Source organism: Archocentrus centrarchus, unplaced genomic scaffold (assembly GCF_007364275.1).
Source record: "Archocentrus centrarchus isolate MPI-CPG fArcCen1 unplaced genomic scaffold, fArcCen1 scaffold_45_ctg1, whole genome shotgun sequence".
NCBI lineage: Eukaryota > Metazoa > Chordata > Actinopteri > Cichliformes > Cichlidae > Archocentrus > Archocentrus centrarchus.
The window spans coordinates 1146602-1172259 of NW_022060271.1; the positions used below are offsets into that span (position 1 = coordinate 1146602).

Consider the following 25658-nt stretch of genomic DNA (forward strand, 5'->3'; position numbering starts at 1 on the left):
CAGAACCATTCACTATTAGCACTAGCAAGGCCAATATCCAGGCTGCTGAAAGCTAATGAGCGTCCCATGATTGGTATGAAAAATGACAAACATGACTGTTCTTGTGTTTCTCAACTCTGCACCTCCCACTGGTGGAACATAGTGAGAATGAATTGATGTGGGCTCTGAGCTGCTTTTAGCCTTTTGACCTCTACCAAGTTTCCATCAAGTTATCTGGAGCTAGGGTTGGAGCCAGGGTTGGAGTCGGGGTTGGAGCCTATTTGTGGAGATAAAGCGAAAGCCAAGCCTAATGAGGGACTCATGGTAGCATTATAGTGTCCATTTGGCTAAGGAGAGTGAAGGATTTGGGGTACGTGACCCAGGCAGACATGTTTGTGTGCAGCCCTCCAAATATCAGTGGTGATGATGTGGTCTATAAGCTGAATGGTGACTGGGAAAGGCTCAGTTATCACCAAGAAACAAAGCAGCACTGGAATCTGGAGGCTGCGGGTTTTAACGCTCAGTTTCACTTCAGCCTTTGTAGGTCATATTTCTGTCGTCTCTGCAGCTGAAGGCACAGCAGCAGGTGGTCTGTGACACCGCCCCCTGCTGTTAGGAAACAGCTACAACATGCAGACTCTCTGTGGGACAGAGCAGGGGAGATAACACGGAGGTAGTCAGGTTGTTGTGGCTGACACATGAAGGGAGCCTCAGAGTCACGGAGAGCTGCAGTAGCCTGCAGACACAAGCTCAGATAACAGTTCAGACCACACTCAGCACACTGCCACAGCAGCCAGAGGCCAGTGCAGAGAACAACAACCACGTACTGTACACACACCTGCTACATGTACCTGACATATGCAGACACAGTTCACTTGAGTCTGATAACACAAAAAAGAGACGTGTTTCCTGTTTCTGCTCTTCACACCGCAACCAGCACATCCCCACTCAGAGTCATTCAGATACAAATCAATGGAAAAAGGCCTCACAGGGTGACATGTGGTCTTTTATAAGAGCCTTCTGCACAGAGACACAGTATTAGTTTTATTAGCAGTAGCTTCACCACCAGCATGCACCACACTTCATGCTTCATCACTGAAATCTGCTGCAAAAGCTAACCCAGCCATTTTCTAGGATTAATCATTATCTGTACACAGCACATGGGGTTCATATACATATACTTTTACACCCTGGAGTTTTCACCCGTGGGTGAACATCACCTGGCGTGGGTGCTCTGATGTTGCAGTCTCAGCAGCTCTCAGCCTCACGTCCTAGTTCAGGCTCCTCCCCCACCACAGAGGTGATGATCCAGGTCTCAAGAGCCAGCCTCAGCTGCCAGGGACGGACTCCCAGGGCCTCCACCCATGACTGCTACCTGACACACCTGCTGTGGTGCACTCACACACTGTTGGTCCACAGGTTGGAGGCATGTTTAATGCTGCTGTACATTTTAATGCAGGAATCTGTGGATATTGACTCAGTTCTCAAGTGTTCATCGGAGGAACTGCAGGTTTACTCTCACACTGCAAAGATCAGATGACAGTTTCTGCTTTAGCTCCTCTGCACCAGAAGCAAGTGCACCTGCACCAGGTGGGTGAGGAAGACGTGGACTCAGTTTAACCTATTAGCTACAGCCAGGAGATCATTACTCCATCATTACTCTTCTCATGACACCCTTTCCTCATGTGACGATTATATTAATATTATTCCTTTGGTAACAGCAAACAGGTGGTGTTTCAGTCACAGTTCCCTCTCACAGTTGGCTTCTTTTCACTGTGTGCTGTCAAAATAAGAGCTGACCTTTGGCTGAAGGCACAGAGAGGATGTGTGTTGTGTGGCCGGCTCTTTATGGTAAAATGAAGCTGCTCGAGGCATTTCTGTGGTTTGGTGCTGCATAAATAAAATGAATTTTCCTATGTTGTACCTTTGTAACATATCTGAGCCAGGTAAAGTTTTCAGAAATGTTTTCATGTTTTTTATGCTCTCGGTGGTTTGCTGAACTCACATCCTCCTCCCACCCAGCGTGTGGTTTCTTTAACAGGATGTTGTCGCCGCTGTTGCTGCAAGACGGTCAGTGAAACTGCAGCGTGCAGACACCATGAAGGCGCTCCTGCTTTTCCTCCGTAAGTACAGAAAACAGACACTCAGAGATGTGATTGATGACAGAGTGCTGCAGGTTTAGAGCCGCAGACGTGTTTTTATGATAAAATGGATTTTGGTGTTTAACTGTGACTGCGCGCTCACAGGCTGCTGAATCACAGCGCTTAGAAGAGATCAAATCTTTACGTTAAAAGCCACAAATGAAGCTCAGAAATGCTGATTTTATATCATATAAATGTGTTTTTAGAAACACACACACACACACACACACACACACACACACACACACACACACACACACACAGAGTATGGTTTGACTGTGACTTTCATTTCAGTATTAAACATCTGCCAGACGTCAGCCTACAGCCGTGGTAAGGTAGCAGCCCTGTGTGTGTGTGTCTGCTAGTTTCTGCATGTGTGTCTGTATGTGTGTGTCTGCGTGTGTGTGTCTGTGTGTGTGTCTTTATGTGTGTGCATGTGTGTGTATGTGTGTCTGCATGTGTGTTCTTGCCTACGTGTGTCTTCATGTGTGTCTGTATGTGCGTGTGTGTTTGCATGTCTGTGTCTGCATGTGTGTGTCTGCGTGTGTGTCTGTTTGTGTGTGTCTGTATGTTTGTGCGTGTGTGTTTGCATGTCTGTGTCTGCATGTCTGTATGTGTGTGTCTGCATGTGAGTCTGTGTGTGTGTGTGTGTGCATGTCTGTGTCTGCATGTGTCTGTATGTGTGTGTCTGCATGTGTGTACTTGCCTGCGTGTGTCTTCATGTGTGTCTGCAAGTGTGTGTCTGTATCTGTGTGTTTATGTGTGTGTCTGCGTGTGTGTCTTTATGTGTGTGCATGTATGTGTGTGTCTGTATGCGTGTGTCTTTATGTGTGTGTCTGCATGTGTGTACTTGCCTGCGTGTGTCTTCATGTGTGTCTGCAAGTGTGTGTCTGTATCTGTGTTTGTGTGTGTCTGCGTGTGTGTCTTTATGTGTGTGCATGTATGTGTGTGTCTGCATGTGTGTGTCTGTATGTGTGTGCGTGCGTGTGTGTACCTGCATGCGTGTCTGCATGTGTCTGTCTTCATGTGTGTCTGTATGTGTGTGCGTGCGTGTGTGTACCTGCATGCGTGTCTGCATGTGTCTGTCTTCATGTGTGTCTGTATGTGTGTGTGTGTGTCTGCATGTGTGTACTTGCCTGCGTGTGTGTCTTTATGTGTGTGCATGTATGTGTGTGTCTGTATGAGTGTGTCTTTATGTGTGTGTCTTTGTGTGTGTGTCTGTATGTGTGTATGTGTCTTTATGTGTGTGTCTTTGTGTGTGTGGGTGCATGTGTGTGGTATAGAATGATTTGTGAGTCTATGATTTGGCAGCACTCAGTCTTTAGTCACCTGTTGTCAGTTGTGTGTTGAGATGTGTTGGAAACATGTTGCTCTCTAAATGGTCGTATTGGCCCCTCCCCCACTGCTTCCTGCAGCAGTTCTTCTCCTAAAGTGAGATCGGGGTGGAAGGAGGGGTCAGCGGGTCGTTAAAGAACCCCCACGGTCACCAAACTGTCATCGTATCTGTAACGATGGAGCATCTTTGGCTGAAGTCAGCAGTTGGCGCCGTAGCGTCTGCTTAACTCAGCCACACATTTGTTAACCACAGTGATGCTCCGTGAGACCGTCTCACAGCTGATCGATGTCACATCAGTGCACAAGAAAAAACCCACTAGTTTCAGAGAAACGTGTTTATCAATAACCAGATCAGTTTGTTTTCTGAAGTGAAGCCGCCATCATCAGACTCAGCACAACAGCAGTTTGATGCAAATCTGTTTCACCTGGTCATTCTGAGTGTGGGTTTATTGAATATGGCTGCCACTCCAAAGACGAGCCCTCAGAAACAGCACCGAGCTGAAAAAGGACTCTTTGTATCGTCAGACTTTAAACCACTTGATCCAATAAGGTCAGGAAGGTCTAAAAGAACTAAATGCTGATTTTATTCGGGGGGAGGAAAAAGGAAACAGGAAGTCAGTCGCAGGGTCCTCGGTCGTGCAGGCTCGAAATGTCTTTAGGCCAAAGTTTGCATGAATTTACATGTTTGTGTTTGCGGTGGAGGAACTGTCTCAGCACGCAGAGCTGTCCAACCTCTGTTTGAAAAACCCTCGCTGCACTCACTCCTGTAGAGCTGTCCCACCACATGTCATCTGGCATCAGCACGGGGGTGTTATTAAACTACAAATACGACAGACCATCGTCTCCCTCAGTGGAAGCGACGCAGGATATCTGTGAGATCAGAAAGAGCAGAGATCTGGGATTTAGGTCCTGATGTTAAAGGTCATTAAAGGAAAAACTGCAGCTCACAGTAGCCCAGTTAAACCAGTGCCTCTAATACTCCCAGTATAACTGGGCAAGGATGGAGGAAAAAAACACATTTGAGGAAACCCTTTTTCTATTTTGCTGAATCTGTTTGTTTTTGTTTTTGGTGCCATTTCAATTAGTTTGCTTCTGTGCTGGCAGTCTTCAATCAACCTTCATTTCTTTACATTTTAGTAGGAAAATGACAGCCAAGATGGCGGCGCGCATAGTCGCAGCGGCTCAGTGCTCTCCTTTTCGGTGCTCTGTGAAATTGTGTATGTTGTTATGTGTGCTTCAACTGTGGCTCAACACATCACCATTATGTCGGGCGGACATTATAACATACAGACGGCACGAACTCCTACATATAGGAGCACAAAGTGAGCAGGCGGTTACGGCTGACTTCCTCCACTCTCACAACATCCCGGTGGACATCGCCAGACCACCTGGCTCTTTGTGGTTCATCATCCCTGTGAGGGGGGGTCGCAGACGGAGACGGCGCAGAGAAAGGAGGCAGAAAAGAGGCGGCAGAGCTGGCGTTTTGGAGAGGCTACGTAAACGGCCTCATAGACCTCCGTTACCCAGTGTTTTCCTCGCCAATGTAAGATCACTCCCGAATAAAAGGGATGAGTTGAGACTGCTGGTGGCTACAAACAGGACCGTGAAGGACTGCTGCGTTTTGCTCTTCACTGAGACCTGGCTTCATTCATCCATTCCTGATGCAGCCATCGAGCTAGCCGGCAGGACAACGCACCGGCATGACAGAATGCGGACCTCCGGTAAGAGCAGAGGAGGGGGTGTGTGCTTGTATGTAAACAACAGCTGGTGTACAGACAGTATGACTGTGAACAGCCACTGCTCTCCGGACCTGGAGTACATGACTGTTAAATGCAGGCCCATCTATCTGCCCCGTGAGTTTACAGCTGTTTTGATCACTGTTGTTTATCTTCCCCCTGATGCTAATGCTAACTCAGCTGTTAGTCTCTTACATGACACGGTTTGCAGTCAACAGAGCAGATATCCTGAGGCTGTACACATCATTGCAGGAGACTTTAACCATGTCGATTTAAAGACTGTTCTACCCAAGTTCCATCAGCATGTTAAATGCCCTACAAGAGGGAACAACACACTGGATAAAGTCTACTCTAACATCAAGCTGGGTTTCAGGGCTGTGCCACTGCCACATCTGGGCCAGTCAGACCATCTGTCCCTGCTTATGATTCCAGCATACACCCCCCTCAGCAAAACTGCTCTTTCTACATCTAAGACTGTTCAGACCTGGCCTGAAGGTGCCTCTCAACAGCTGCAGGACTGCTTTGAAACAACTGACTGGGACGTATTCAAGCACCAGGACCTGGAGCAGTATACCTCGGCTGTTCTGGACTACATCAAGTTCTGCACCGACACTGTAACTGTGGACAAGAATATCCGGGTTTTTCCAAATAGAAAGCCATGGATGAATGGAAAGGTGCAGCGCTGACTCAGAGAAAGGAACATCACCTTCAGAGCTGGTGATGGGGCGCTTTACAGCGCTGCCAGAGCCAACCTGAAGAGGGGCGTCAGGGAGGCCAAGGCTGTGTATAAGAGGAGGATTGAGGACTGTTTCCAGAGCCACGACTTCAGGCAGGTGTGGCAAGGGGTTCGGCATATTTTGAACTACAAACCCAGCCTGTTAGTTGATCAGCGTAACATCAATCTGGCAGAGGAGCTGAACAGCTTCTTTGCACGCTTTGAGGTACAGCAATCAGAGACAGCCATCCAACATCCCTCAGCAGGCAGCAGCAGCATCCTCAGGCTGCAAGAGCAAGAGGTGAGGCGTATGCTGGAAACTGTGAACCCCAGGAAAGCTGTGGGGCCCGATGGTGTCTCTGGACGGATACTGAAGGTCTGTGCGGCTCAGCTGGCTGGTATTTTTACCAGCATTTTTAACCAGTCCCTGAGCCAGGCTGCTGTCCCTTCCTGCCTGAAGTCCTCCATTATCGTCCCCATCCCCAAGAAGAACACTATCAGAGGTTTGAATGACTACAGGCCAGTAGCACTCACACCAATTGTTATGAAGTGCTTTGAAAAGCTTGTCCGGGCTCACGTCATCTCCAGTCTCTCTCCCAGACTAGACCCCCACCAGTTTGCCTACAGAGCCAACCGGTCCACAGAGGACGCCATTGCCACGGCCCTCCACTCTGCCTTCTCTCACCTGGAGCAGGGGGGGAACTACGCTCGGCTGCTCTTTGTGGACTTCAGCTCGGCGTTTAACACCATCCTTCCTGGCAGACTGGTGACTAAACTGTCAGATCTGGGGATACCACGCTCCACCTGTCTTTGGATCAAGGACTTCCTGACAGACCGTTCCCAGAGGGTAAGAATAGGTCCCCACCTCTCTTCAGCCATCAGCCTCAGCACCGGCTCTCCACAGGGCTGTGTGCTGAGTCCCCTACTCTTCACCCTCTACACACATGACTGCACCTCCATACATGCCAGTAACTGCATCATTAAGTTTGCGGATGACACCACTGTGGTGGGGCTCATATCAGGCGGGGATGAGTCAGCATACCGGGACGAGGTGCAGCGGCTGTCAAGGTGGTGCAGTGAGAATAACTTGATCCTGAACACCACTAAGACAAAGGAGATGGTAGTAGACTTTAGGAGGACAACACATGTCATTCAACCTCTGTTCATCGAGGGGGATGAAGTGGAGCTGGTTTCAGATTTTAGGTTCCTGGGAGTACATCTGCAGGATGATTTGACCTGGAGTATCAATACGACCAGCATTGTCAGGAAGGCCCAACAGAGACTGCATTTCCTGAGGGTTCTTAGGAGCAACTATCTGACCCAGAATCTGCTGGTGTCCTTCTACCGTTGCTGTGTAGAGAGCATCCTGACCTACTGTCTGTGCGTGTGGTTCAACAGCTGCACAGCAGCAGACAGGAAAACACTCCAGCGAATCATCAACACGGCTCAAAAGATCATAGGCTGTCCCCTGCCCTCCCTCCAGGAACTGTTCAATGCCCGCTGCCAGAGGAGGGCACAGAACATCCTCCAGGACCCCTCACACCCTGGACACTCCTTGTTTCAGCTACTGCCATCAGGCAGACGTTTCAGGACAATGAAGGCCAGAACAAACAGACTGAGGAACAGCTTTTATGCCAGAGCCATCATTGAACTGAACTCTGTGTGGTTTGGACAGTGATGTGGGGTGGTAGTGCTGACTGTGTGCGTGCGTTGGTGTGTGTATTGGGGCTAGATTCGTCTTAATTTACTATTGTGCACTGTATTTTAGTAATCATTTTTATCACTCATATTTTTATTATTTTATTATTTATTGTCTGAGGCACCTAGAAAGGAATGCATTTTAAATTTCGTTGTGCAACTTCTGTGTACAATGACAATAAAGATTCTGATTCCGATTCTGAAATGGTAATAAAGTATATAAGGCAAAAACAGGTTTGTACAAGCTTGAAGGAAAACTTTTATCATTTCTTTAAATAGTCTCTAGGAGTAGTTTTCCAGGCTTCCTGAAGGATCAAAGCTATTCTTTGGATGTTGGCTCTATTCTCTGTCAAGATGAACAGTAGATGGATCAGCTGAAGGTCCAGATGATCTCTGTGTTTTCTGGCAGGCCTTTGCTGGATCTGACTTTCAGAGACTGTTAATCTTTGAATCCTACCACTCCTTTGTCCTTCACTTGTTTAGTTTCCTAAAAGCTGTTAAGGACACACTGCACTCCATGCCACAATCCAGTTTGAGAATCACCTTGTTGGTGTGAACAAACTATTTTATACCTATCAGACTGTGTTATCTTTGTCATGGATTCAGCTTAAGAAACGGGAACAGGAACGGGAATGAGTTTCTGCTCCTGGTAAGAAAGAGCCAAAAGATCCAGTTTAAAGTTAAGTTGTGTAGATACAACACTGGTTTGTCTCTTCAGATAGGTGGCTTTTTTATGCTTGAATGAGTTTTTAAAATTTAACAAACAAACAAACGTTCCCTTGAAAATGGTCAGGTACAAGCAGTGGACTGGAAACAAGTGAAAAGCAGCCAATGTCCAATGAAAGCCTTTGCGAGACCTTCAGAAAGCTGGAGAACTTCTATTTATCTGTCCGTCTGTCTGTCCTAATGTATAAAACAGTCCAGGAAGCAGCCATTCCAAAGTAACTAAGTACTGTTTAATAGTGAAAAACCAAAACAGCGTGTTTCTGTCTGTCTCAGCCTCTTTGAAGGTCACTCCCAACTGGTCTCAGTTTTTTGAGTACGAGAAAATCGCTCTGAGCTGTGAGCAGGTCACCTCCGGTGAATGGACAGTGTGGAGATACACTACAGAAGGGTTAGTTCACCTCTCAAATACACACAGAACAAAACCAACTTAAACTTTTACTCTGCACACAACAAATCCAATAAACCATTAATTTCCAGACTTAATTGTCCACAGGAGCTTGTAGGTGTGTCTCCTTTATTTCAGGTATTTGTAGTCTGTGCTGTGATTATCATTACAATTAATCATTACATCCATGATGATCTAGCTGGTAAAAAGAGACACCTTCATGAAAAAACCAAAACAATAAGAAAGTAAAAAACTGTATTTGGGCTTAACGTACATACATACACCATACTGCCAAAATATTCCCCCACCTGTCTGCATCATTGAGTTCAGGTGTTCCAGTCACATCCATGGCCACAGGTGTATAAACCAAGCACCTAGGCATACAGACTACCCTGTGAGCAAGCTTAAACCAGGTTGTAATGTTTGGGGGCTAGTCCAGGATTTAAATTTCAATGCAAAACATTCAAATTAAAATCTTGAAAAAATGACATATTCTTTAAATTTAAAACTTTCTGTTCATAAAAAACAGATCAAACACAAGTTTTTATTTTTGACCAGATGGAAACAGTAATTTTATTCTATTATTTTCTAACCTTAGGGCTGTAGGATGCACTGCTCCCTGAATTGAAAAGTAGCAATGAAGGTGGTATTGTATGATAAACCAATATTTATCAAAACCAAAAACCTCCTTGTGAGTAATGGGGAGACCCGGGAGCCATTTTTACATGATGGGTGTTGCATAATGTATAAAATCTTTGACTAACATGGAGAGTTGAGTCCAGTACAGCATTAAATAACTACTTGAATCATTAATAATTTAAAAATCTGAGCTGAATCCATTCATTCCACATGTGTAAATGATTAAACGATGTGTCCTCAGATCGCAGCTGTCTGACTGCACCTCAGGCTGGGGCACCCAAACCACCTCTAAGTGTGAAATGAAGACAGTCAAACGGTCAAACTCCGGTGTGTACTGGTGCCAGTCGACACACGGACACAGCAGCAATGCCATCAGCATCACCGTCAGTGGTAAGATTCATCACAGGGCGTCTGTAGGAGAAGCGGCACGAATACTCAGCCCTCCTGCTTCCTGTTTCAGGACAATGCAGCTACTCAAGTCACAGTCTGGCCATGAAATTCAATATGACTCATTCATGTGTGACTCAGATCTCTTCTTTCAAATGAACTATTGCAACATGTACATATGAGTTGCCACTGAGACACAACTACACACGTCAGCATTTTATAGGAACTGGTTATGATAAAGGGAAGCAAATCTTTGGGTTGTAAAATGATTCAGTTCAGTTAACAGTCTGCCATTAAGACAGATCATTAAATGAAGAACTGCTGATGACAGTGGCTCAGTTCTAAACCACTCCCAGTGTAACTGAATGGATGCATGCCTGTGGCTGCTGCAGGATCTTTGACTTAAGGAGCTGAGTGGAAATCTTGCCTGTCTTTAAAGCAGTGTCCCCCGAGCCCCAAAGATCACAGGTGTACAATATCGATTTTCAGCCTTGTCCCTTTCACACAGAAATGTATCCAGATTCTTTGAATCTCTTAATATTATGTACTGTAAATGATGAAATATTCATAGTCTTCATAATAATAATAATTCCACAATATGCATTTTTTAGCAGATTGGTGAACCTCTGTATATCTGAGGTCTGGACTGTGACTGAGTCACTGCACCTTAATTCATTTCTGTTTTCCTAATTGTACTATAATAAACTTTAACATGCTAACTGAGGCCTGCAGAGGCTGAGCTGTAGCTCTTCAGTTTTCTGCAGTTTCTCTGAGCACGGTGCAGAGTGACCTTAGGCTCAGATGTGCACAACAACTCCTGCATGCTCCGCACCAGCAACCTGCCAAAAACCTCTGCTTGTATTGAGGTGTTCACATTTGCTGATGATCAGTTAATCAAGTGCATCTGCAGAGCAGCACTGGGCTGTTCCCAGAAGCAGTGAGGGTGTGCTCAGTTTTCACAGGGCTGCACAAACATCACAGCAGGTAAACCCACATTTGATTGATTTTCACACCTGATACCTCTACTGACACATGGCTGTGTCTCCGGATGGAACTGAACCAGCAACCTTTCACATGTGAAGCAAATGTGTTAACCACAATACCACTGGAGGGGTGCCATGAAAAGTTTAAATTGCAAATTCCCATAGACTTAATGACTTTCAAAAAGCTGAGATATAATATTGCATTTTTGTGGCTGTTCATCATCTGTTTTTTAAAGCTCAGTGTCTATTAGATCTACAGCTAACCACTCTGGGGTGGGGTGAGGTTGAGTTTTACCCACAGCGGGGTTTCAGAAGCTTTCAATGTGTTTATCATCTGTACAGTTATATGAATGACTTACGCTGGGAAGCTCAAATACAATATTTAAATACAGGAGCTAAAAATAATTTAAAATTACACCAGAAAAGTTAGTTGCATAAGGCACTACAAAAGGCAATGCAGCATACATAAAAGCACCAGTGTACAGAGGAGACATCCAAGGGTGTAGTGTGTATTGGTGTTGGTCCTTTTCAATGACAGTTGTGTGAACAGTCCATGTCAGGTCCCAGGTATTTAAAACTGACTGGATGATCACTGGGAAATACTCCAGTTTACACCTGTAAACCACAAAGACCTCTTTTTTCTTGGCGATCTTCAGAGATGGTTGAGTTTCTTGGGGCAGTCGCCTCTTCCCTGCAGGCTGTCTCAAGACCTGAAACCAAGCAAAGATCTTTTTCCATCCTTCTGTAGGTTTAGAGAACCCAGTGATCCTGCAGAGTCCCGCTGCCCCTGTGATGGAGGGCGATAACATCACTCTGCACTGTAGAACAAAGAATCCCTCCAACCTCCCAGCTGACTTCTTCAAAGATAACACCCTCATCAAGAGTGAGACCATGAGTCACATGACCATCTACCAAGCTTCTAAGTCTGATCAAGGTGCCTACAAATGTCGCATCAGAGGTCGTGGGGAATCCCCACCCAGCTGGCTGCTGATACAAGGTAAAGAACAAACATCCATCCATCCATCCTCTTCCTCTTATCCTTTTTAACCTGACCCCACTAAGTGCATGTCTTTGGACTGTGGGAGGAAATGGGAGTACCCGGAGAACCCAACCAATCACGGGGAGAACATGCCACTCCACCGTGCTGCCAAGAACAAAGTTATTTCACTAAAACAACAGTCGTCCAGTCACCAGTAGAAACTTTGAGGTCTCTATAATATGGAAACTGTCCTAAAAAACTGACAGCAGTCAGTGATCATCTGGTAACCACCAGTCACTGAGGAAAAATATGGATTCCCTCCCGGCTGGTGAGTAGTTGTTGGAGGGTTGCTGGCACTAGTTGGATGAAATCAGATGGTGCCGCATCAAAAGCCTCTCTGGCAGATTGCTCCATAGTTTGCCTGGAAAATGTCAACTTTCCTTCAAACAGGCCAGAGTTATAATTATCTTTTTATTTGTTTTTTACACTTTCATTTTGTTTTGACTGTTTGTTTTTCAGATTCAGTTTAAATTCAGTTTCCAGAGAGCAGCTGCTGGACTCTTGGGAGAGGAATGTTGTCCCATTCAGGATTCTAGCTGCTCAGCAGTCCCGGCTTTGAAGTATTTTAGGTTCCATGATGCTCCAAATGTTTGGAGTTGGGGAAAGCTCTAGCCTGCAGACTCTTCTGCCATGAAGTCATGCTGTGAGAATAGATGCAGCAGGTGGTTTAGCACAGTTCTGCTGCAATATGCAAGACCTTCTCTGAAAAAGACATCATGTGGATGGGAGCAGATTTTGATATAGAACTTGCCTTTTCACATGTGGAAGCGACCAAACTAACAAACATTAAAAAAGAGGATGTATTTATTTGTATTTATTCTATGTATTATTTAAGTTTAGTTTTCCAAATTCTCAAAACAATTTCAGTTTTAATTTTTCTCAGATGTCTAGTTTTTACTTTTATTTCAGCTAATATATTTTTCACCTCTTATTCTTAGTTTAAATTTGCCTAACTATAATAACCTTGAAACACTCTCCATTCATGCCGTTTATGATCTGCAGTGAAACTAAAAACTGTGCAAACAGGAAATGGAGAGTGCCTTCAAAGTAAAAGCTGCGCCTCATCGATGCAGCCAACATGAAAAAGCTTTGAAGCTGAACGTTCTCCAGTTCTGGTTTGTGTTGCACTCCTAACAGTTTCACTACAGTTTGGTGACTAGTTTGCAAGTGTTTGCAGACAAGTTGGCGAATTCTATGCAAACTGTGGCAACTGTGGCAATCTGCCAGTGACCAAAGCAATCACAGAGGTTTTCAGAGCAGCATCGGGTTTCTCTTTGGGACCAGTTTCACCTTGTGACTGCCAGCAACCTCCACTCACCAGCAGGTTGGGGAAAACACATTTTCCCTCCCAGCCAGTGGTTACCTGTGGGCACTACTTCAGAAAAGAGCCTCTGACCTATGGCAGAATTGCTCAAAAGATCTGTGGTTCCTCCTGCAGTACAGACACTGGCAAATGCTAAGTGTTCTTTCTTACCTTTCTTGTCTGGGTCAACTCATGCAGAGAACTGTTGGAAGGCTGCACCAGCAGATACCAGCTTTTCACTCCTCACTGGGCTGGTCAGACACTCTGTGGGCTGCAGTCATTCCTAGCCTGCTCTCACAGAGGGCATGGAACCAAACTACCATCGTACAGACAAGCCTCCGCCTGCAAGAGCAGACTTGGAGTACCTAGAAATACTTACTGGTAGATACAGAAGAAGAAGAGAACAGCACAGAGCCTCCATCACCACCTTACCCACCCGTATCTGTCCCAATCAGAACAAACAGCTGATATGAGTGTTTAATTTTTTAATCTAAAAATATGAAACCAAACTTCCCTTTGGGCTGTGGTTGAATAGTTTAAAGAATGACCCTCTGTATGTTGTTCCTGATCTGCTTATTATCAGGCTGACCTCAATGGAAAATGGTGGTTTCTGCAGAACATACTGTTGGGTTAGAGTGGTGATTTCCATCAGTCACACACATGAGAGTGAGACTCACTTATTATTTTAGTGCAACAGCTAAAACAGCCAGCAATGTCTTCCTGTTGAATTACAGCTTTTCATAATAAAATAGGACAGATTCCCGAGTAAAAGAGTGGAAGATGGTCTGACAGCAGAAATCTTGAATGGATTTGGACACATTTGATTTAAAGCCTGCTTCTGTCCCCAGATGATGCCGACCCGCCCACTCTGACACCATCTCCTAACTCAGCTCAGCTCTTTGAGTACAAGAAGCTGGATCTGAGCTGTGGCGTTCCTGGATGGACAGTGAAGAGGTTCACGACCTTCACCGAAGAGCTGTCCGACTGTCAGAAATGGGGGAATCCTTCTTCCCATGGCTGCACCCTCGCCACGACCAAGCAGCCCCACAGCGCCGTTTACTGGTGCGAGTCTCCGACACAGCAGCGCAGCAACTCAGTCAACATCAGCATTTATGGTAGGAGCAGTTTAAAACCTCGTTAGAATGACAAACCCTCTAATTTATGAGACAGAGCAGAAGAAAACATAGCAGGTACACTTGTGTCAACACCTGTAGCTCAGGTGAGTGGAAAATCGACGTTTACACATGTACAGGTAGATGCTGTCCTGTGAACAGTAGTTAAAAGTCTCCAATATTGTTAGCAGATTTTCATCATTTCCAGAAGAAATCTCTGCTGATTTACTTTTTAACTCACTTTACTGCCGTTATATTTGAGAGAAAGTAAACGCCTCTGAAGCAGATGCAGTAAAAGTACACCATCTTCCAGTTCTGAGGTTTCAAAGGACATAATACAAAATAACTACAACACAGTGTCATTATTTAACAAAAACTGAGACAAATAGCAGAAACAGAGTAACTATAAGCAGCCTAGGCCTATAGCAGCATAACTAAGGGAGGGTTCAGGGTCACCTGATCCAGCCCTAACTATAAGCTTTATCATAAAGGAAAGTTTTAAGCCTAATCTTAAAAATAGAGAGGGTGTCTGTCTCCTGAATCCAAGCTGGGAGCTGGTTCCACAGAAGAGGGGCCTGAAAGCTGAAGGCTCTGCCTCCCATTCTACTCTTAAGTATCCGAGGAACCACAAGTAAGCCAGCAGTCTGAGAGCGAAGTGCTCTGTTGGGGTGATATGGTACTATGAGGTCTTTGAGATAATATGGTGCCTGATTATTCAAGACCTTGTATGTGAGGAGGAGGATTTTAAATTCTATTCTAGATTTAACAGGGAGCCAATGAAGAGAAGCCAATATGGGAGAAATCTGGGTTCATCTTTGTATACTTTGCATACAGAGGAGTTCATGGTCCACTCAGTGACTGCCAGTAGCCAAATTGCTTCTCAGAGCTCTGCTAATGTCTTACCTTCTTGGTATTGTGTTAACACACCTGAATCAAACCTGCCCAAACTTTTATAGAGGTGCTCAGGTATGCTGATGAACTGCTTCTAATGGAAGCAGTAAGGTTAGTTTTTCACACTGTTTCAGCATTTTGGCTTCATTTTTGTTAAATAACTAATGACACACTCTGATATGTAATGCGTGGCACTTCCTCTGGGGTTGTACCTAATTTTAAGACCATTATAAGGACCAGATTATTGTTATTATGTCCTGATACATAAAACCTTAGAAAAGAAAGACGCTGTACTTTTTTTTAATTGTCATGACCTGTGACCTCCTTCTTTCTTCTTCCTGTTTCTTCTCTTCCAGCAGTCATTCATTTATTTTCTCTGAGCAGAGACATCTGTCACTGCACTGATGCACCTCTGTGCTTCCATGACAGCAATGACCAAAGCTGATCACAACCACAGCTTTAAACTCGGTCTATTATTATAGCATTCATTAACCTTTGATGGCACATACTAGTTTTATATTCAGATCCATTTTTTGATCCCACAGCAGGTCGAGATAACCCAGTGATCCTGCAGAGTCCCGTCCTCCCCGTGATGAAGGGAGATCATGTTACTCTGCTCTGTGAACCCAAGAACGCTCTCTCCAACAGCCCAGCCACTTTCTCTAAGGATGACTCCATCATTGGAACGGAGCCTAGAGGTCACATGACCATCTTCAACGTCACCAAGTCTCATGAAGGCGTCTACAAGTGTAACATGAGTGTGGGAGAGTCTCCATCCAGCTGGCTGTTCATCATAGGTGAAGCAGGATACGTGACTAAAGATCTGAGAACCCAAAGAATCAAATGATTCACTCTCATCTTTTTTTCTTTGATTTTCTTTGTAACAAAGTTTCTGAACCATGTTTAACAGCATGTGTTAATCTGAGGTTCAGAGGACAGATACAATGATTGCAGATGTTCACCAACCAGGCGTGTTTGTTTCTTTCCAGATCCTGATGCTCCGGCCCCATTTTCTCACAAAAGCGTGTCCTCACTGGGAATGCTGCGCTACATCTTTGTGTGCTTTCCATACGCAATCTCCACATTCCTCATGGTGTCCATATACCGCAGGTCTACAGGTAACAGTCATTAATCACTTAGGTTCTAATGTCATCCATCCATCCATCCATCCATCCATCCATCCATCCACTTTACCATTTTCAGCAGCAGTGAGAAAAAGTTGAGTTTAGTGGGTCATAATGTGAAGTTGTAGAATAACCAAAGTTAACCAGGAAACCTGAATGCCTGGGCCACATTTCATCACTGTTCAGTGACCGACTGCAGCAGCCATAGTGCACAGAGGTCACCAACTTTCAATCACTACAGACCTCCAACCTTCACGTGGCCTTCAGATCAGCTCAGTGCTCAGAGAACTTCATGGAGTCTGGTTCCATGGCAGCCTTACCTCTCTGTTTCACAGTCTGACTTTTTTCATGCCAAGCCTCATCACACTCATATTCCAAGAGCATGGCTGTGCAGTAAAACGTGTCTGAACTGGTCTGATCCACTCAAAATATTTGGAGCTTTATTAAAAAAAAAAAAAAAAAAGGCCTGAAATGTTGAGCGGCTGAAATCCTCAAGAAGAACAAGCTAACAGAGAACTGAAAGAAGAAGAGATCGACCAAGAAAAATGACTTTAACTTTATAAATATGTTCTCTTTGTTGTGTTCAGTTAAATATGATTTTAAATGTTTTACAAGTCACTGAATTTTCTTCATATTGTTCACATTTTTAAACCATTTTTGGTTACTAACAGGAAGAGACTCACGTGTTTCCAGGACGATGGCTCCACCCACTGAGGAAGATGAGGACCAACAGTATGACGATGTCATGCCTGATGTCACCACTGAGCATAATTTTTAATGCAAACATGTTGTTTCCTGGTCTGTCGGCTCTTAATAACAAGAATTCCTGGTCTTGGTTGAAAACTTTGCTCGTTTGGAACGTTTTTTAAATGTTTTTATTAATAAAGTTTGAGAGTTATTTTTTATAATTGATGCTGCCATCAGTTTTCTTTAGTATATTTAAAGTTAACACCTCTGAGCTCGTAGTGTAAGAGCTGCTGACACTGAGCAGAATGACTGATTGTGATGTGCTGCCACCTGCTGGCTGGTTCCTGTCACTGCTGTCAGCGGGAAACTGAAGCCACGTGATAAAGATGGAGGTTTATTAAAATAGGACTTTAATGCTGTTCACTATTATAAACTGATCATAGATAAAGTTTTTTGTTTGAAACTGAGTTAAATTGTAAAATAGGCAAAAGAAATAAAATAATAAATACTATAATACAAATAAATACTATGTACACTAAAGAGTAGCACTACTACTAGTAGTACTGCAGTATAGTTTATTATGAGCTGATTTTCAGGTTTGAAGACTCGAGAATTCTCCCATTATGACCTGAAATCATTACGGTGTGAGCTACAGCCTGTTAGCTGCTGCAGGGCTGGAGCCTGTCCCAGCCACCCTGGGGGGGGGTACAGTTCAGCATGGACAGGTCCCCAGTCTGTCGCAGGACCAGGATCAGCAGCCCCCCCCCCCAAAACAAAACAAAACAAAACAAAACAAACAACTGTGCTGCAATCCATTAAAGACAAAAATATCTTTGATAAATGTGTGAACTTCTCCATCAATCATAAACAGTTTTGCTTAAGGTTATTTAGAGTCTAAATAATAAAAAAAAAATAAAAGGAGAACTTGGGCTTTAAGTCCTGGCTTCAATATTTAGTACCCATGGACCCCCCCATGAGTTTGTTGGTCTCTTCTCCATCACCTGGTGCTGCTCACAGGGAATTGCCTGATTTTGGGGATTCCTCCTAAATTCTGCAGGGAATTACATAAAAAGTGCCGCGATGTGACTCTTGTAGTTGGTGCAACATAAACTAAACTGAGCTCCAGCTCTCTGCTCCATCAGCAGAGGGGTTGTTTAGTGATGTCCTCCTCTGGTTTATATTATTTTCATGTCTTTGTTGTTTTAAACACAGAGACTCTCACTGAAAAGGAAACTTTGCTTCCACCCTGTGAAAAAACACTGATTCAGTAGAGGGAGGTTCCCATCAGGGAGCTCCGCCTCGTGGACAGCAGCAAGGATGTAGATAAAGGCAGAGAGACCGGGCAGTTGGTCAGTGTGTGTGTGGGTCAGAAGGGGGAGGAGGGTGAGCTTAAATAAAGCTTTCTCAGGGAGTGTCTGCTGGCTCTCTGATGGGCTGTCTCACTGCTGTCTGTGATGAGTCCTGCTGCGGGGCTGCTGCCTGTTAACAGTGGTGCTGGAGGAGTGGATCGTTGGGAGGACTCCCTGCAGAGAGCTGATGAGGTGAGACCTCCCATCCTGACATTTCTGGTTCTGCACAGTGAAACGTTCAGTTTGTGGAGAGTCATGGAGTATAATGCAGAACTGCATCCTGCTGATGTGTGAGGATCTGTGGAAAGCTCCTACATATGTTAGTCTGATCTACAGGCTGGTGCTGATCAGACCATCATGTAGGAGCTCTCCAGAGTTTTGGGATGAAATCTGTCGACTGTTAGGGTGAGGATGTCGTGTTCTGGGCCGGTGGATCAGTGTGTTTAGTTCCTTTGTGTAGTTTTGTTTTGTTTTACTTTTCAGGTTGTGTTTCTGAGTTCTTCTGAGTTTAGTTCCTCACTTTGTTGTATGGTGTTGTGTTATTTAGTTATTTGGATGTTATTCAGGTTTCCCTTCGTTTGTGTTCCTGTTTTGTTCCCGTGTCTCAGCCCGTTAGTTTCCCTGTGTCCCTTCTCTTGTGTCTGTTTCTCTGTGTTGTCAGCCTGTGTTCGAGCAGGTGTCTAATCATATGTTTAGATTCCCTCTGTCAGGTTTTCATGATCGGTCACTTCCTGTTTTATTTTGACAGTCTTGTGTTCCTTGTGCTTTGTGTTTAGTTTTCCTGCCTCTGTGTAATTATGTTCACCTGTTACCTGTTCCCGTCTCATCTCTGGTGTATTTATTGTCTGCTTTTGTCTTTGTCGGGCCTCTTCGGTCCTGCTGTGTGTTCTTGTGTTTCGAGTTTCCTCGTGTAGCTGGCTCCTGACCAGCCTACTTGAGTTTAAGTGTTTAAGTGCAGTCCAAGTATCGCTCTTGCCTTCCTGCACTGAGGTCCTCCCTGCTGCAGCAGCTGTAAGAGAGGAGGCAGATTTCACCCATGAGCAGAGGAGCGTGCAGACGTGTGACTGTTATGGGTTTGGACCCAGAGAGCAGGCTCAGACAGTTCCAGCACTTTAAGTGTTTATTAAGTAAAGGGAGGCCGGGCTGATGGGGCAGCATAGCTGGAATTAGTGATGCACAGATTACAAAGTCCCGGGTTCCTCAGCAGGTACAGGTAAGGCCGGCAGGTGTGGAGGGATGAGCCAGACAGTAAACTCCACCCACAGCCAAACAGACACCTGCCCTCTGACACTGCTCCACCTGAGACCATATAACAAAAGGATACAAAAACAAGCACCATGACAGTTTGATGTGTGGTACAAGAGACAGACTTACTGACCAATCAGTGAACTGTGTTTCTTTCAGGTCACTATCAGTTGATTGGTCCTATCCAACATGCTCCGCCCCCGATCAGCCTGTCTCTTCTCAGCCTGCTGGAAGGGAAGTCGACACAGCAGCTAATCTGAAGACGTGATCAGAGAACGCAGTGAGGATTTATTTCTACAGCATCAATTCACAGTAACAGTTGTGTCATGGTGCTTTACTGTAAGGTAAAGACCCCACAATACTAAAGAGACCCCAACAATCACATGACCCCCATCAGCGAGCACCGACAGTGGGAAGGAAATACATGCGGCAGAACCTCAGAGAGGGGAACCCCTCCATCAGGACCGGTGGAGGGTGCATGAAGGGACAGAGCAGATTACCGCCCTGTGGCCCTCACACCGGTAATCAAGAGGCTGGTTCTCCAGCACATCAAAGCAATACTCACCACCATCTTCATTATTATATGGATACCATTATTTTTTACAATGTATATATTTTCATACAATCTCTTATTTTCTGTATTTTTTATGCACTGTTTTATGTTCTGTATATTTTTAGAAGTTCTAATTTATATTTTAGAAAGTTTGACTGTTTACTGCACGGCCCGGACATCTTCATCCCCGTGTGTATAAACACAGAGATGAAGATGAAACTTCAGATTCTAATCTCAGATTTCATCAGTGAAACTAAAGATTTCAAAGTGCGCTGTTTTAAGCTAATTAGATACTACATACCCACCCATCTATTTTTGAATGCTATGGTAATTCTCTCATTTCTAAGATTGTTTGACAGTATGGGCAGAAGCACCTGATGTATGCAAACAGTGGATTGAAAGCCTGTTCAGTGGCATCATTGTCACACCATTAAAGATACAGATACTTGGAGTCAAGGGTTCCACTCATTTGTTTTGTTGAATTTTGTTTTGAAATGGATGAACAGGTAAGCCCCAGAGACCAGAAGGTAACAAAGTAAGTAGGAACCTGGTGAATAGATGCTGCCGGAGCTGCTCTGGCAGGTAAAGCAGAACAGCTCTGGAGGGTAGCTGTCCAGGAACGACAAAGGAGTGAATGAATGAGCAGGAGAGACCAGGCAAACCAGAAATCAAACTGCAGATGTGCTACCCACTGCAGCTGCAGTGCAACAGAGAGGAAGGTACGACGCTGTGACGGTTACCTACAGTAGCAACAAGCTGTCTGTTTGGGAACTCATGCTGAGTTCAGCTTCAGTTTGATCTCTAAGCTCAGCAAAAACGTCTTCATGAAGACGTCTGACCTCTGACATTTCTTGGTTTCAGCGCCATCTGCCTCTGCTGTGCATGCTCCACCCTGCTGGAGGTGCTGTAGAAGAGGACAAAGCATATAGAGACCATCAGGAAGATGGTGCAGCTAACGTGGATGGTTTGATGAACAGGTTGACTGATGACATCAAAGAGCATTACAGAAGCAATGTTAAACAAAGCCTCCAGTAATGATGCGCAATGAAGATAAATCAAAGATGCTTTTTCCCCACAGTACCTGCAAATGTGTTCAGGCCGTCCACTCATCCATCCAGAAGAACTTCAGAGCAACTTCAACATGGAGACAATTCCTGCTTTGTTCTTGCTGTGGACACATTTCAGCCTGTGGATTCTGCGTCTTTGTGATCAGCTGAGATGATGAGAGATGAGAAAAAAGTACACACACACACACACACGCACACACGCACACACACGCACACACACACACACACGCACATGACAAAAGGTACACACATGCAATATATGATCAGTTTATCACAGCCTATCAGAGAGAGAGACGAGTCTGTGTGGAAACATGTCAACCCTGTTCAGCAGTAAAACAGGCAGGAAGTGAGTCAGAGTTTGGGGCAGCAGTGTGATCTCTGTATGCTTCCTGATCTGCAGTAACACCATTAAACAGAGAGGACACAACCACTCGAGCAGCTTTACCTGCTTGCTGGAAACTGCACACACAGGTGAGTCCTCCTGGTTCTCATCCTCAGACTGTTTTTCTTCAGCTGATTTCCTTCTGGACTTCAGATAATCAGCAGCTTTTTGCAGCTCCTGACATGAGGAAGAGAAAAACTCAATATTTCCTCCACACATCTGCCTCCTGATCACAGCTGCTTCTGCCAGTGTTCAGGATGTGGGTCTAAAGATAACACTCGTTTGTCATTGGCTAAAGCCTCGGCTGTACTGATAATCATCTTTACACTCATATATGGGATTCAATCTGAGCAATCTGCGTTTAGCATATTATTTTATTTAGTGCTGTAAATTCAGTACGCAGTATATTCAGTCATCTGTCTGCTGAGCGCAGGTGTATCTTTGAAGGAAAAAGTGTGGGTATCTGAGCAGGTGACCTCTGCTCATCTGGAGCTGCAGCAGTCTGGACTAGTTTAACCCCAAACTGCAGATTAACTGTACACTAAAATCAGGGTCTGAAAATGGCAAGTTGCTGAAGGATGTTACGAAGATAAATGCTCTGATAGAAAACGGTCATGTTCAAAGTCAGCTGGCCTGCATTTGAAGGATTGTTGCAGTTAACGAGCTTCATGAAAGAAGCAGATTTATTTTTACGTCTTTGCTTCCTGAACATGAGAGACGACATCTGTGACATCACAAAGAGAGCACCCCGAGACAACCGCTGTGAGCTGAATTTAACTAAAGTGCCAATAAAGTCCACCACATCGATCAGAAATTGTGTCTCAGAGAGAGATGAAGGGATTTATACACAATATTTAAAACTGGTTTGACTTAATAACACAAACTAAGATTATATGAAGGTGAATCTTTCACAGAATGGTCTCAGTGAAGGAGATTTTTGTTTCAGCTCCAGAAACATGGCTGACCCAATGAACATGACTTCATCCTCCAACCAGACCTGTGATGTTGTCGACACATCAGCCAACCCTTTCTTTATGCTGGTCTACAGTCTGGTGTTTCTGGTAAGTTTCAGATCTTCAGATGGTGCTCTGTTAGAAACTGGTTAAAGGTTCCTGGTTCATGTACCAAAGTCCTGCTCTCCATCCTCTCTGTGTCTCTTCAGGTAGGTTTATCCCTCAATGGCTTCGTCATGAAGTTTTACTTCTGTGGAGCTCGGCAGCAGGCCTCAAACAGCTTGATGGTCTACATGAAGAACCTGACAGCTGCTGACTCCCTGCTCTGTCTCTGTCTGCCACTCCGAATCACCCACTATATCAGCAGCTCTGTCATCATTCAGAGGCTCTACTGCAGCTTTGGATCTTCTGTCTTCTTCCTCAACATGTACACCAGCATCATCTTCATGGGGTACATCGCTGCCAACAGGTGAGGAACCTTTACTGATGTCACACTGCAGCTCATGACAGTGTTAATACCAGATTAAATATGCTGTTAATGACCTGCCCTGCACTCCTGATCCTCATCTCCACTCCAATACTCTCTCTGACTGATTGATGAAGCTGTGTACTGCCTCCTTTCTTTTCTCTCTTCAGGTACCTGAAGATCGTTCATCCTTCAGGAACTCACATCCTGCAGACAGTACGAGCTGCTCACATCATCTCCACGGTCACCTGGGTTTGTCTCCTAACTCCATCAGTTATTTACACCATCTTGGTTTTCATCTCTCGGAAACCTCTGACCTCTACCTCGAGACACTGTGAGCACTTTTTTAGTGCTTTAGTAAACCTTTTGTTCACAATCATCCACACCTTCTCTGCCATCATCTTCCTGTTGGTCCTCATATCCCTGTTCTTCTTCTACTACAGCACCTCCCGCAGGGTGTTCCTGGCACAGCAGAGGCAGCTGACCTCCTCTGGCTCTGAGAAGCTCGTGAAGTCTCGCAGGAACATGTTGGTTCTTGTCTCCATCTTCTGTGTTTGTTTTGTCCCCTATCACCTGGTTCGGATTCCCTTTATCTTTCTGTGGAGCAGCTGCTCTGTGGGTCTGTTGTGGTACTACCTGAACGAGGTGGCCACCATGGTGTCAGTCTTCAACGTCTGTCTGGACCCTCTTGTTTACTTTTTCCTCTGTAAGACTTTTCGGTCCCAGGTGAGAATGGCCTCCAGGAGGACCAACATCCAACAAGGTAACATGGAGAGTGAGAGCAGCAAGGAGCAGCTGGACATTGTTACAGCAGCAGGGAGTCAAACCAGTGAGCTTTAAGGAAAAGTTCAACATTTTATAAAATCCACAGATTTGATTTTGTTTTGATTGTAAGATGAGACCAGTGAAACCAGCGAAACCAGTGTCACGAGTCCTTCATGAACCATAAAAGTCTCTGCTGAGCTCAGAGGTCAAAATGATGCTGAACTCTACCAAATGAAGCTGAGTACAGTGGCTAATTTAGCATGCTAACCTGCTGTAGCCCATAATGGCCACGTTCCCCCATCCTGTGTTTCTACAACTGTTTATGAATACAAACACTGTTGTACTCACGATATCTTAATCTATTTTAATAATATCTCTCAACCTCACACATTAGCTGATGTGATGTTCCATGTCCCAGCCCCCAGCCTCAGCAGCTGGGGATTGGTCCACCATGACCTCTGCTGCACCCGACCCCTTCCACACCTCCTGTGGGTGGTGAGCCTATAGTGGGCCCACCTCTCCTCTTCGGGCCTTGCTTAAAGGGTGGGACCCCTGTAACCCCAGCCAAGGCAGGGTAAACTGTTCCCTTGATCTTTCTGTCATGAGGTGGGGGGGCTGCCTGGGATCTGCCGTAGCACGGTGATTATAACTGAAACCCTGCAGCAGGTTTAAGCTCTGTTTAGCTGCTTCATCATATTTCTGCTGTCCTTCAGAGATCTCAGGACTCTGGGACATTCTGTTGGGTTTAGAGGGGTTAATGTGGGATACTTTAATTTCATTTACATATACTGCATCAATACGAACCTTTGTAACTTCCAGCAGTGACTGCTTTCCCACAGACATCTGATTCCACAGGTTTGTTCTGCAGGGTGAAAAATGGTTTCAATAAAGACAAAGAGGTGTTTTGGGAGTTGGTGTGTCCAGATGTTTGTCTGATGCTGCACGCTCGACTTTGAGGTTCCTCCTCAGACTCTAAGATGTTCTCACATCCTGCTGATGCTGCAAAAAAATCATAATCACTCGTCTCTTTCAATCCAATCAATTTAACCAAAGTTGCTGGGAGATCTGACTGCAGCTGCTCTGTAGATGGAAGTTACAATGATGCTGTTTTTAGCCTGCAGTTAAACTGATAACAGAAACTAACAGCTCTGCTTCCTGTTTCTGATCTCACACACACACGCACGCACGCACACACGCAGGCACACACACAAACAGTCAAAACGACCCCCTATGAGCAGCACTTGGTGACAGTGGGAAGGAAAAACTCCCTTTAAACAGGAAGAAAACCTCCAGCAGAACCAGGCTCAGGGAGGGGGGGTCATCTGCTGAGGGGGAAGAGCCAGAGATTAATAATAACTAATGATTAAATACAGAGTGGAGTATAAACAGAGTGCGTCAGTACTTGCATCTGTCTGCAGCTGTTAATGACCAGTCATGGACATGTTCTCTTTAAACGTGGTGTAAAATAGTACATGTGGCACAGGGTCATCAGGAGAACAGGAAATGTTTTAATTTGGTGGTCTCACACACAGGAAGCGAAAGCACAGCAGAGGCTGAAGCTCTGCAGCACAGGGCCCTGACACAGAAGACAAGGAGCCTTTAACAGGACAGCAGTGACCTCTGCCTCTTCCTTCTTTTAACCCTGAACTTCAGCTGCTTCCTCCCAGGGTGACAGGTCAAACTGATAGATGTACAGTCTGGTTAATATTTAATACAACAAGAAAATCTGAGCATTGAAACTGCTGTTTATCAGGTCCATAAACAGGAGCTTTGCAGGAGGATCAGATCTGTAGACAGTGTGAATGAGCCTCGTGTGTTTTCTGTGTTAACAACACTTCTCTATGTTTTATATTTAGATCTTTTTGTATGATTGCATCTATGTTCATGTCAAACCACAGCAGCTACTTCCTCCTGCTGTCTGCACTCAGCTCATGTGTGAAGCTACTCATGAGTGTAAATATAAGGTGACAAAGTGTGGGTCTGTTTGGAGCTCTGTGG

The 25658-nt window shown here is 44.9% G+C and overlaps 2 protein-coding genes across 2 annotated transcripts; both read left to right on the forward strand.

Moving 5' to 3' along the window:
* Positions 1–2059: 2059 nt before the first annotated feature.
* Positions 2060–17047, forward strand: LOC115777243 (Fc receptor-like protein 4). The gene is made up of 9 exons (XM_030725086.1): positions 2060–2102; positions 2415–2450; positions 8604–8718; positions 9596–9744; positions 11473–11721; positions 13915–14181; positions 15615–15866; positions 16059–16187; positions 16865–17047. The coding sequence occupies exons 1-9, from the start codon at positions 2078–2080 to the stop codon at positions 16969–16971; spliced, it is 1329 nt and encodes a 442-aa protein (XP_030580946.1). The 5' UTR covers positions 2060–2077; the 3' UTR covers positions 16972–17047.
* Positions 17048–22429: 5382 nt separating this feature from the next.
* On the forward strand, positions 22430–23735 carry LOC115777250 (P2Y purinoceptor 14-like). Its single transcript, XM_030725094.1, has 3 exons — positions 22430–22537; positions 22639–22898; positions 23066–23735. The coding sequence occupies exons 1-3, from the start codon at positions 22433–22435 to the stop codon at positions 23733–23735; spliced, it is 1035 nt and encodes a 344-aa protein (XP_030580954.1). The 5' UTR covers positions 22430–22432.
* The last annotated feature ends 1923 nt before the right edge of the window (positions 23736–25658 follow it).